Source organism: Aotus nancymaae, unplaced genomic scaffold, assembly GCF_030222135.1.
Source record: "Aotus nancymaae isolate 86718 unplaced genomic scaffold, 86718_ANA_hifiasm-v0.15.2.pri h1tg000040l, whole genome shotgun sequence".
Lineage (NCBI taxonomy): Eukaryota > Metazoa > Chordata > Mammalia > Primates > Aotidae > Aotus > Aotus nancymaae.
Genome location: NW_026988454.1, coordinates 86,472,914 through 86,485,642, shown reverse-complemented (window position 1 = coordinate 86,485,642; position 12,729 = coordinate 86,472,914). Strand labels below are relative to the sequence as shown.

General features: G+C 36.5%; 1 protein-coding gene across 3 annotated transcripts in view; it reads left to right on the top strand.

The window, feature by feature from the left end:
• TTK (TTK protein kinase) overlaps window positions 1-12,729 on the top strand; it is a 46,437-nt gene that overhangs the window by 19,545 nt on the left and 14,163 nt on the right. For all 3 annotated transcript variants that reach the window (XM_021670311.2, XM_021670312.2, XM_021670310.2), the window contains 3 exons: window positions 4,667-4,815; window positions 8,384-8,517; window positions 9,902-10,028. In XM_021670311.2, coding sequence (XP_021525986.2) covers window positions 4,667-4,815; window positions 8,384-8,517; window positions 9,902-10,028 — 410 coding nt within the window. The remainder of the gene's footprint in view (window positions 1-4,666; window positions 4,816-8,383; window positions 8,518-9,901; window positions 10,029-12,729) is intronic.

Sequence of the window (12,729 nt, the reverse complement as noted above, 5' to 3'; positions counted from 1 at the left end):
GAGATGAACCAGGTACTTCAGCTGGAAATGCTGAAATCACCCGCCTTCTGTGTTGATCTCACTGAAAGCTGCACACAAAAGCTGTTCCTATTCAGTCTTCTTGCCAGCAATCTATTCTTGAATATTTTTTGATACCAATCACATATTCTTGATATTTTTTGATGCTGTGATAATGAATCGTATCTTTTTAAAAACCTTTTTCTAGCCTGGGCAACATAGGGAAACCTCATCTCGACAGAAAAGTTAGCTGGGTGTGGTGGGATGTACTTGTGGTCCCAGCTGCGGAGGAGGCTGAGGTGGGAGGATCACTTGAGCCCAGGAGGTCGAGACTGCACTGAGCCATGGTCACCTGATTATTCCACTGCATTCCAGCCTGGGTGATAGAAGAAGACCTTGTCTAAAGAAAAAAAATCTTTGTTAGTTTATAACAAATATAATTGAGTTTTACTTACCGTTTTTTAGATACCATGGCACTGCTAAATTCACTGAGTAATTCTAATAGTTTTCTGTGCATTTTTTGGATTTTTACAGGTACACAGTTATGTTTGAAAATAGTATAGCTTTTTTCATTTTGAATCCTTTTAACTTTCTTTTCTATGCCTTATTATAATTGCTGTGACCTCCAGTATAACAGTGATTAGAAAGGGGTGATAGGGGCCATTCTTATCTCATTTCTTATTTTAAGAGAAAGCTGTCATTGTTTTACTTTTAGTATGATAATTGCTGTAGAGTTTTGTCCCTGCTTTTTGTCAGATTAAGCGAGTTCCATTTTATACAGAGGTTATTAATAATAGTTTTTTTGTGTGACTGGGTGTTGAATTTTATCAAATTTTTTTTCTGCATCTATTTAATTATATATTTTCCTTCTCTAGTCTGTTATTATGGCAAATTACATTGACTTTCCTTCTTTTCTTTTCTTTTTTTTAGACAGACTTTCGCTCTTGTTACCCAGGCTGGAGTGCAATGGCACAATCTCAACTCACCACAACCTCTGCCTCCTGGGTTCAAGCGATTCTCCTGCCTCAGCCTCCCAAGTAGCTGGGATTACAGGCATGCGTCATCATGCCTGGCTAATTTTTTGTATTTTTAATAGAGATCAGGTTTCTCCATGTTGGTCAGCCTGTTCTCAAACTCCTGACCTCAGGTGATCCGCCTACCTCGGCCTCCCAAAGTGCTGGGATTACAGGTGTGAGCCACCATGCCTGGCCTACATTGACTTTCAAATGTTAAGCAAAGTTTGCATTTAGGAATAAGTCTAATTTGGATATAATTTGTTATCCCTTTTGTATATCAATTGCTAATATTTTGTTTAGGACTTTTTTATCTATTACAGTGAAAGGAATGGAATTGTATATTTATAGAATGTTAAATATATTGTTGAGGTGTTTTTTTTGTAGATCTTTGAGAGAGTAAATTACAAACTAGCATAAGGTAAAATTTTTGTGTAAACTAGAGGTCTTGTAACTGGCTTAAGTCCAGCTGTTTGCTACTCAGAGGCGAAAAAGACACGAAGTGAGGTGTGATGAAAGGAAAGCAGTTTTAGAAATGGCCAGGCTGTTACCTTCAAAAGACTATTCTGTAATTTATGAAACATGCTTTCCCGTATTATAATTTTTTCTTAATTGGAAACGACCCAGCCATCTGATGAGGATCAATTACTTCATTCAAAATAATTTTAAGATTTTAAATTACACAGAAAGTCCACTTATAAGCATTTATCTCATTTATATGTGCTGAGTTTTTTTCATTTTTAACAGTTTACCTAGATTACTTCTGAAAAGTGAGCTGTTGTACAAAGCTGATCATTATTTAAAGTTGTTTCCCTGTTAACCATTTTTAAAGTCTGAATAACAGGTGAACAGCTAAGTAAGAACCTTAGAATTAAATATATTTTGCCGATAACTCAGAATATTGAGCTGTTTTCATTGAACCAATAATCTGAATTAAATTAGGCTTATTTGTAAAAATAAAACAAAACAAAACAAAATAATCTCACAAATATTAGTCTGTTTTTGACTAGGTTTATAGTCTTATAACCTTTATGTCAAACCTGACATTTTAATATATAGACAGAGACAGATATAAAACCATTTGGTCAATAAACTCAGACAAAAATGTATGCTGATAACTCTGAAAACGTTTTATTTTTATTAATAACTCTAAAATCATTTTTATTTACCAAGATTCATGTGAACTTGAAAAGCATTAGGACTTACTTAATTTATGAGTACTCATTTACTTACAAGCCAATTTGGTAGTATGCTAGATACCACATATGATACATGTATATCTAAACATGTATACATACAGGCACAAAGATCCAGTATCTTTTACCTCAGAATCTAACCATAAGATAGCACTACAAACCCACCACTGTATAAAAGAGCTGATCCAAATTATTTTTCTGATAAAATTGGAACCTGTTTACATGGCTAAACTTGTTTGCCCTGATAGATAATCTGAGGAAAGCTGTGAACCAAAATTTGGGTGAAGCAATCTCTGGCAGTTTGGCTTTAAAAAACCTCTTTTAGGCTGGGCATGGTGGCTCACTCCTGTAATCCTAGCACTTTGGGAGGCTGAGGTGGGTGGATGGCCTGAGGTCAGGAGTTCAAGACCAGCCTGGCCATCATAGTGAAACCCCATCTTTAAAAAAAAAACACACAAAAAACCTCTTTTATCCTTTTTTTCTCTTTTTTCTTCAGTTTCAAATGAGTTCCTAATGATTGTATTATAGCCATAACTGGCTGAAAACTGTATAAGAAAAAAAACAACAACTCTCCAAGTGATCTTTAAACAATGAGTTTTATCTCAATTCAAGTAGCTTAATAACAGCATGTTCAAAGCAGGCAGAAAAGAAAAGAGAAAATAGAGAGCTAGCTTTAGAGAACTGTTTAATTTTATAGTTGCAGGTTAACCATTTGAGCTCTGAATTTTTCTTACTGTAATTTGCCCATTTGTTTTAAAATGTGCACAAAAACAGGCCATAATATGTAACCAACTGGAGTCTCAGAAGTCTAGGAAAGAGCTCACATGCTTTCTTCCCTAACAAAGCTTGATATAGATACAAGAAATACTCTGAAGTCCAAAAGAGGATGACAAAATCAGAGGCCAGGTTGTTGGAAACCATTTCTCCCCTAGCGAGGAGAGGAGCAGCCTATCTTGCTGCTTTCTAGTTTTGGTGGGTGGGATGGAGACGGTTTCAAAGCACCCTTGGACAGAGGGATAATGCTAAACAGAGACACAAATACAGACGGATCCAATGCAGATGGAACACTCCAAACCCATCCCCAAGAAGGAGAGACTGGAGGCAAGTCCTGAGATCTTGTCTCAAACCCAGACAGCACCACAGAGTGACCTGCACTGGGTCCAGATAGCAAAGAGGTCCAAATGGCACCAAAGATGACCTATACTAGGTCCAGACAATTAGAAAGCACAGTTAACAAAGATGGAGAATTTCCCAGTACACTCTGGTTGATTTATCCAACCCTTGAATTCTGTTGATTTCCCAGATGCTGCTTTCCTTACACCAACTGAACGTTACAGCAGCTGATGCCACAAAGGGGAGGGAAGAAAAAATCCTGGAGACAAGGTTTGGTCTCCTTAGCTGCTAGGAATTCATTAAGGTCCTAGCTGCAGGGTCAGCTAGCCATGAGCAGCTGGCGTTTGCAAGTGGCCCCTACTTTGGCCTGGTAGTCTGGTGAGCCGTGGCCCCCTCCCACAGCCAATTGCTCCACTAGTTGGAAACCAGGCGTACAGGCTAAGCCCCCTCAAAACACGCAGTTCCTCACACGGGACACCACATTTGTAACTGAGTCAAGTCTGGCTGTTCACCACATAGAAGCCAAAAACACAAGAAGTGAGGTAAAGGAAAGCAGTTTTATTATATGCTAACAATTGGGGACTGGCCAGGCTCGTGCCCTCAAAAGACCATTTCAACTTTTGGGCTGAGTGAATGAGTTTAAGAAGGAAAAGGTAGGGGAGATACGTGGGAGTGGGGCAGTCTCAATGTCTTGTTCTGATGGTTATATTGTGTAATCGCCCATCTGGAGGTATGGTTTGTGTCATCCTGACTTCAGCTGGGTAGTGGTAGGTTAATTGTTTGAAACTCCCCCTAAGTGAAGAAGTCTGAAGCTCAGTCTCTGCTTGGTTTGTTTCAAAACTGGCCCCTGAAATTTCTAAGCAAGTACTTAATTAGATAAGTGAACTGTGTTCATGGAAGTGCCTGGTGGGAAAGAGAGAAACTAAGGGTTTCCCAAGTATGCTTCGAAGCTGAAAGCAAAAAGGAAAAAAAACGTTCTAAAATGCATTTTGAGGCTTGGATACTTGGTTTATGAAAAGTGGTAAATTAACTTCTCTATTAGTAAGACTTTATACCACCTATATGTTTTAAAAGTTTTTAGTTATTTGTTTATTGGTAAAGAAGCATTTAAATCTGCCGGGGCCTCTAAACAAAGTTCTTAGTAACAGTTTAGGGAGGTGACTATAGTGCACTTTGTGAAATTGACTTGGTAAAAACAAATTAAGTAGCTGGTTTAAAGCTTTTTGTTTCCCTCGTTTGTTTTTAAGAACTGATTACTGATACAGTTTGTAACATGTTCTGTTGTTTAGGCTTAGTTTATTATGATCAAATATTCTTGCTTTTTAATGACAACAAATGCAATTTCAGAAACTAAAGAGTACCAAGAACCAGAGGTTCCAGAGAGTAACCAGAAACAGTGGGAATCTAAGAGAAAGTCAGAGTGTATTAACCAGAATCCTGCTGCGTCTTCAAATCAGTGGCAGATTCCAGAGTTAGCCCAAAAGATTAATACAGAGGTAACTTTTCTGCTAAAGTACAACATTGCTTTTTTGTTCATAATGCATTTTTGAAGTTTGATGGTCATATTAAATGTTTTCGTTTATTAAATGTGTGTGGACCTTATTTAGTAGAATAGTTTATTTAAAGGATTTTTTAATCATTTATAAAATAGTGATCAGAAGCAGTCATACGTTCCGTAAAAGTCAGTCTAAATTCCTTTCTATGATCAATAGTGTTTCTAGGTTGCCAGTAGACTGGTGCAGGGGTTGGCAGACTATAGGCTATGGACCAAGTATAGTTCTTAGCCTGCTTGTGTAAATAAAGATTTATTGGAACACTGACACACTCATTCATTTAATGTCTATCGCTGCTTTTGCATTATAAGAGCAGAATTGAGTAGCTGCATTAGAGACCATCTGGCCTGCAAAGTTTAAAATGTTTACTATCTGGTCCTTTGCAGAAAAGTGTATACCAATCTCTGAACTAGTGCAGTGCTGTCCCAAGCACTTAACAGTTTCTTATGGTCATATTCACTAATAAAAATAGAAAAATATATTCTAGACAATATACATGAATTTGTAACATATTGAATGATCATTCCTGGTGGCCTTTTCAGAAGGAATACCTAAAGAGCCATAGCTGCAGTTCATGGCCATAGTTTCCTTACCATTTCTTTTCAGTGACTTGCAATAAAGACAGTAGAGGCCTTATTTTCTAATTCAGTGGTTCTCAAATATTTTGTTCTTTTATATTCTTAATTATCAATGCCCATAAAGAGTTTTTGTTTATGTTGATTTTATTTATTTCTATTTACTGTATTAGGAAATAAAGCCAAGAAATTTTAAAAATATTTATCAGTTTATTAAAAATAACTATGATAAACTCGTGAATATAAGTACACTATTATGAAAATAAGTATTTTCTGAAACAAAATACAGTGAGAAGAGTAGCATTGTTTTACAGTTTTTGCACATCTTAACAGTTGACTTAACAAAAGACTGGATTCTTATGTCTGCTTTTGCATTCAGTCTGTTTCATTATTACATGTCATACAGTCTCTGGAAAACTCCAGTATATACTCGTGAGAAAATAAAAGTGAGAAAGGTAAATATTATAGTAAGATCACTAACTTGTAGATATAGGTAACAAATGCTAGATGATAAGGATCCTGATAGGTTGAGTCATAGATTGTATTAAACAAGCATCTCCTCTTTTTTTATGTTTGAAACTTGTACACTAATAGGATTGTAAGGGAACTGAAAACCATGTGGATCATTGAAGAAATACAAATCAAAACCATAATAAGATACTACTTCACACCCACTAGGATGGCTATAATTAAAGAGACAATAACAAATGTTGACAAGTATGTGGAGAATTTTAGAACCTTCATATGCTGCTAGTGGGGATGTGAAATGGTGCAATCTGGCAGTTCTTCAAAAGGTTAAATGTCACGTTATATGGTCCAGCATTTCCACTCCTAGGTTTGTAGTCAAGAGAATTGAAAGCATATAGCCACACAAATATTTGTACATAAATATTCATAGCAGCATTTTCATACTTGCCAAAAAGTGGAAATAACAAAATATCCAATCGATGAATGGATAAGCAAAATGTGGTACATTCATACAATGAAATGTTAATCAACAATAAATGGTAATGAAGTACTAGTACACGTTACAACATAAATGAACATTCACGACATGCTAAGTAAAAGAAGCTCACCATAAAAGACCGTATATTGTACGATCTCATTTAGATAAAATGATCAGAATAGGCAAATCCATAGAGGTGGAAAGTAGATTAGTGGTTGCCAGGGGCTGGGAGCAGTGGAGAGTGGGGAGTGATTGCTAGTGGGTATGAGGTTTCTTTTTAGGAGATGAAGATACTCTAAAATTGGATAGTGGTGATGGTTGCACAACTGTGAATATACTAAGAACCGTTGAATAGTACACATAGAAAGAAAAAGTATAGAATCTAGGCAGTTTCTTGTGGTTATTGCTTGACCAGCAGCCCCTTCAAGGGAGGATTGGTTCTGTTTCACATCTCACTTACCTTATGGCTGTGTGCTCATCATTCTATGTCCAAACCATTTCTTCCTCTCTTTCTTGCAAAAAGCCTGCTCTTTTGGGGCTTCTGGCTTATTCTCATCTCTGAATCCCCTAGTGATTCCTCATCATTCCTTGAAGCTATTAGGGTTTGGATCAACCAGATCCCAACAACTGTCTTTGTTTTTGTTGGCTTCTACACCCCTGTGTATTATCAGTCCTACAGTTGGCCTTCGTGTTTCTAACTTCTTGCTGTCTCATGACCATTTCCTTAATTTTGCTTTAGCCACTCCTTATATCCTCAATTCTGACCTCCTAAATCGCAAATGCAAACATTCCAGTCTATGATCATGCTCTTTTTCATTTTCCTTGCTCATTAATCTTACTACAGCAGTCCTCAGTAACATCTTTACCACTAATCCTAAAATGTGTGCATGCCTGCACGCGAGCACAGACACATGGAAGTCTTAAATGAGAGGGAGAATTTATCCTGGAATAAAAATTTCTTGGCCAAGAATGAAATGAAGAAAGTAGGATAGATTTAGCTGTTGTAATTCTCAAGACCATGATGAGGACCAGTGTGTTGAAATTGTAATAGTGAAACCAATTTAATCCAAATTATCTGCGAATATTTTCTGATAACTAAAGCTGTCCCAAAATTGAAGTGATCCTCTGTAGACTAGTGAGTGCTTAGTTACTAAAAGTATTCAAGCAAAATATGGTTCTCTATTTGATTGAGATGTGGTACAGCAGGGATTAGCAAACTTCTATAAAGGGTTATTAGGATTTGCAGGCCATGGGCTCTGTTTGTAGCTTTTCACTTCTGCCATTAGAACATGAAAATAAAAGCCAGAGACAATATGTAAACAGATTGGCATAGCCATGTTCTAATAAAACTTTGTTTACAAAAATAGGCAGGCAGCAGGCCAGATTGAGCCTGAGTTTGTAATTTGCTGATCTCTGCCACAGCGGATGTTCCTTCATCATTGTTTGGGGGTTTGTACAGGATGAATTCTATAGGTTCTTTTTTTTTTTTCCAACAATGCTTTTGGAGAAAGAATTTCTACAGGTTCTGTCTCTTCTTGAGGATAGAAGATAGGCATTTGTCATTCCACATTTTGCTAAGTAAGTAGTATTTGGCTACATTTGAGGAAAAGGGAATATAGTTTTATTGATTAAAGAAGGCTAATTTTCAGAAGCACAGGCTACTACATTAGATTATAAGAATTTAATACTTGTTAAAATAGCTCTCATGGAGGAGAATGTTAAATTGTGTTTTAAACAATTTGTGTGCCTTCCCTGTACTTGTTGTCGGTTGGAGCAGAATTTACTAGGCTTAAGAATTTGGAGTAAAATAACTATGCTAAAAAATTACTGAAAGTCTGAAATATATATATATATATGTGCCTACCTGTTTTAATGTGCCTTTGTACATTATATATTATTATTTTAAAAGTTATAATATTTGTAAAAACTGTTGAACAGGCAACAATTTAAAGACTCTAAACCATAGTGTTCTTTTATTTTGTTTTAACAGAAACATACCACTTTTGAGCAACCTGTCTTTTCAGTTTCAAAACAGTCACCGCCAGTGTCAGCTTATAAATGGTTTGATCCAAAATCTATTTGTAAGACACCAAGCAGCAATGCCTTGGATGATTACATGAGCTGGTAATTACTTTTGGCCCCTTGCTTGATTGGCAGGGTGGTATGATAGAATTAACATGGGCTTCTGGGCCAAATAAATCTGGGATTAAATGCTGCTCTTTTACTTTAAAGATTTTCCAACTTCATATTATTTTCTCAATATCGGTGTTTTCATCTATAAAATAGGAAGGGAAAAGTGGTGTAATAATGCATATTTTTAAGTATTGTTGTGAATGTAGTCTCTGTCTTGTTGAAATCTATACCTACAACCTATAAATACTCTTAAGGATGCAAAACTTCTTGATAATCTTGTATTGCCAATCATTTATCTCTCTACTCAGAGATTTTAAAGATGAGCATTCTTAGAGTGGATAAAGGGTAGATGAATTTTTTTTTTAACAAAAGTAGTGTTAATTGGAAAGTGATAGCTTCTGGTAGAGGTTGGTTGTTACAGTTCACGTAGTTCTGGTGGTGTTCAAAGGTGTAGTACTTGAGGATAGGAATGATGGATGAGTGAAGAAGTTGGACGATCAGTGTGCTGATTGACAGGGAACACAAGGGATACTACAAAAGAAAATGAATGCCATTTCAGAGAAAGGAAATAAAGGGTTTGGATACATTACAACCATCAACTAGTGGCTGTATCTTTAATGTCTTGGGATAGCTTAAGTCCACGTCGTCTTTTGCGTTTCATTTTCATAATGGAATCCTTGATCTTAATTAGAACTGGCCTTAAAAGATTTTGTAACTTAGCCTCTTACCTACTTAATATAGTTTTACATATATTGCCTCATTTTATTATATGTAGAATATTTTAAAGAATTATTGCTAACTAAAATAGTGATAATAGATTTGTGATACTAGGTTAGTTATTGTCAACAAATATTTTTGGAGCTCTTTCGTGTCAAGCAGCGTTCTAGGTGTTGAGGATATATTAACAGCAAACAAGGCAAACAAAGCACAAATGTATACTGAACAGATTTAAACTCAAAGGCCAAACTCCTCTGATGTAATTGGCTTTCTGATATTTCTAGCAGGCCATATAGAACATTATTGTTTAAAAAAAAAAAAACTTATAAAATCTATGACTGGCCATAAGCTGACATTTGCTAAATTCATATAAAATAACCCTAACTACTTTGTATTTTAAATGCCATCTTCTTTATCTTACAAACAAGGTTTTCTTGTCTGTATACAAATATTTACTTTCGGAAAGAATTCCCTAAAATTGAATATCTGGTGGTGGCATATCTGAAATAAATACCAGCTATATTATGAAAACTAAGTTGGGTTCTGTTTGATGTAACACTTTTAAGTTTATATTAGCCTTTTAAAACAAATGAAAACTGAATGAGAATCTTATTTGTTAAATTGTAATGTTTTAAATTAAAAAAAAAATCTTTCCCAGTTTTAGAACTCCAGTTATACAGAACGACTTTCCGCCTGCTTGTCAGTTGTCAGCACCTTATGGCCAACCTGTCTGTTTCCAGCAGCAACAGCAGCAAATACCTGCTACTCCACTTCAAACTTTACAGGTTCGAATCAGTTTTACAGATTTTATTTTTATAGCATCTAGTTGTCAGGAAAGGTCTTAAGAACTTGGCCATTCTTAAATCTACTAGGCAAAACTTTTCTGATATCCTATTAAGAGTGTGCCTTGTGGCTTTGAGAGGTTTGTTACTGAGGAAGCTAATGAAGCTACTCTCCTTAACTAGGCCAAAGAATAATACAGTTTGAATAGCTGGTTAAAATTTCTTTATAACAAAGATTAGTTTATATTTTTATTTTTTTTGAGACGGAGTCTCGCTCTGTTGACCAGACTGGAGTGGAATGGTGCGATCTCAGCTCACTACAACTTCCACCTCCCAGGTTCAAGTGATTCTTGTTCCTTAGCCTCCTGAGTAGCTAGGATTACAGGCACGCATCACTACACCTGGCTAATTTTTGTATTTTTAGTAGAGACAGAGTTTCATCATATTGCCCAGGCTGGTCTCAAACTCCTGGCCTCGAGCCATCCATCCACCTCGGACTCCCAAAGTTCTGGGATTGCCGGCATGAGCCACCCTGCCCAGCCAGGGTTACTTTTTGTTGTGTTTATATCAGCTGCTAGTGAGCAGCTTCATTTTATTTGTTAGTATACAATTCATTTGGAAATGTACATTTTCAAAATATCAGAATAGCAATATGAGATACTGCTAGAATGTATTATAGTAATAACTGTAAGAAGAAAGATTTTTTGCTGATGAGGCAGAAGTTAGTTTCTAATGACTGTCCTAGAGGCAGCTTAATACTGGTAGAAAACATGGACCTTCAAGACACTGGACATGAATTTTGGCCTCACTGCTTACGGTCTATGTAATCTTTTACAAGTTACCTAAACTTTCTGTGCCTGTTTCATCATCTATAAAATTAATAAAGCTAACTACCTCAAGGATGGTTGTAAAGATTAAATTAGTTAATATACATGTAACTCTTAATACAGAGCATGACACTTAGTAAATTAGAAATGTTAGCAGGAATTGTTATTTAAATAAAACAAAAAACCCATGAGTTATTACCTATAAAAATCAACTGATAAAATTAGTTGACAGAATAAGAACAGTAGTTATCAGGAAAGAGAGAGGGAGGAATGGTGAGTTACTGTTTAATGGATATAGAGTTTCAGTGGTGATATTTGTGCCACCATCCATCTCCAGAACTTTTCCATCATTACATACTGAATGTACTTAATGCCACTGAATTGTACTTAAAAATGGTTAAAGTGGTAATTTGTGTTATGTATAATTTTCATAATTTGAAAGAATAATGGACCAAACAGTGAACTGACACTAGATGCTAACTGGAAAGAGGTGATAGCGTTTTGAGGATTGAAACAGTATAATAAATTACAAAGGAAAAATGATCAGGTTTGTTCATGCATTGATTTAAAACACATGTATTTAGCTGTTACTAGTGTCAGGCCCTGTTTGATTTGCAGTCTAGAAGACAAGTCACAGATAATAAGTGGAGGGACTTGGTGGAGCCTTCTAGAAGAGGCCAGTGTCAGGAGAGAACTGAAATGAGGCCACAGTGTGGCTGCAGCTTACGAAGGGGAAGGGGTGAGGCCCAAGGTTTGCTGGAGCCTTAAGATTTACCCTAAGAGGGTGGGAAGCTTTGGAAGAGGCTGAAGCAGAGAACTGAAATGACCCAAATTGCATTTTGGAAACTCTAGCCACAGTAAGGGCAGACTAAGGGGGATGTGGGATGTCCTGTGTAGGAAATTGGAGTTCACATTAGTGTTGAATCAGAAATAAGATAGAATTATTTTATTCTAAAAACTCAGCAGCCATGGGGAAAGGACATTGAACTGCTTTCTTCCCTCAGAACGTTCACAGTTTGAAATAAGAAATGAAGATGAGAGAGAGGAGGCATAAAAGGAGGGGGGGAATCTTGATGAAATTACAATACATACACGTTTAGAAGCCCAATACTTTCTTACAGGAAATAAATATATATTGACTCAACAGTGTATCTCAATCCTGGAGGTGAGAAAATTAGAATATTTATCTTTTTTATTTAAATAGAAAATTATATGAGAGATTCTACCATTTGGAACCTAAAGCAGGCCTTAGTTAAACTGAGGTTTATTCAGACCTTGTTTCAACTTGGTTAATCAGCTAATCGGGAGCTCTTTGTTTCAACTTCTTTATCAGCTCAGAATAAGTCCTCTCAGCACTCCATCTGTTCAAAGCATTTATAGGTACACAGAGAGATCCTCCAGTATAAGGGAAGGGATGATGAAGCAAGTTGTATAGTAGTACATCAACTGAGAAGTTTGCTGGGAAAGATGCTGAGGTTCTAAAAAATTAAATAACTTGTTGAACATCACTCAGCACAAAGTGGGGGGCTATATTAATCAGTTCTCACACTGCTATAAAAAAATACCTGAGACTGTAATTTATAAAGAAAAGAGGTTGAACTGGCTAATGGTTCCTCAGGCTGTCCTGGAGGCATGATGCTGGGAATCTGCTTGGCTTCTGGGGAGGCCTCAGGAAACTTTCAATCATGGCAGAAGGTGAAGGGGAGCTAGGCACTTCACATTGGCTGGAGCAGGAGGAAGCAAGAGAGTCGGGGGAGGTACCACATACTTTTAAACCACCAAATCTCTTGAGAACTCTCAGAGAAGCACTGAGGGGGAAATTTACCCCCATGAATTCAGTCACCTCTCACCAGGTCCCACCTCCAACATTGGGAATT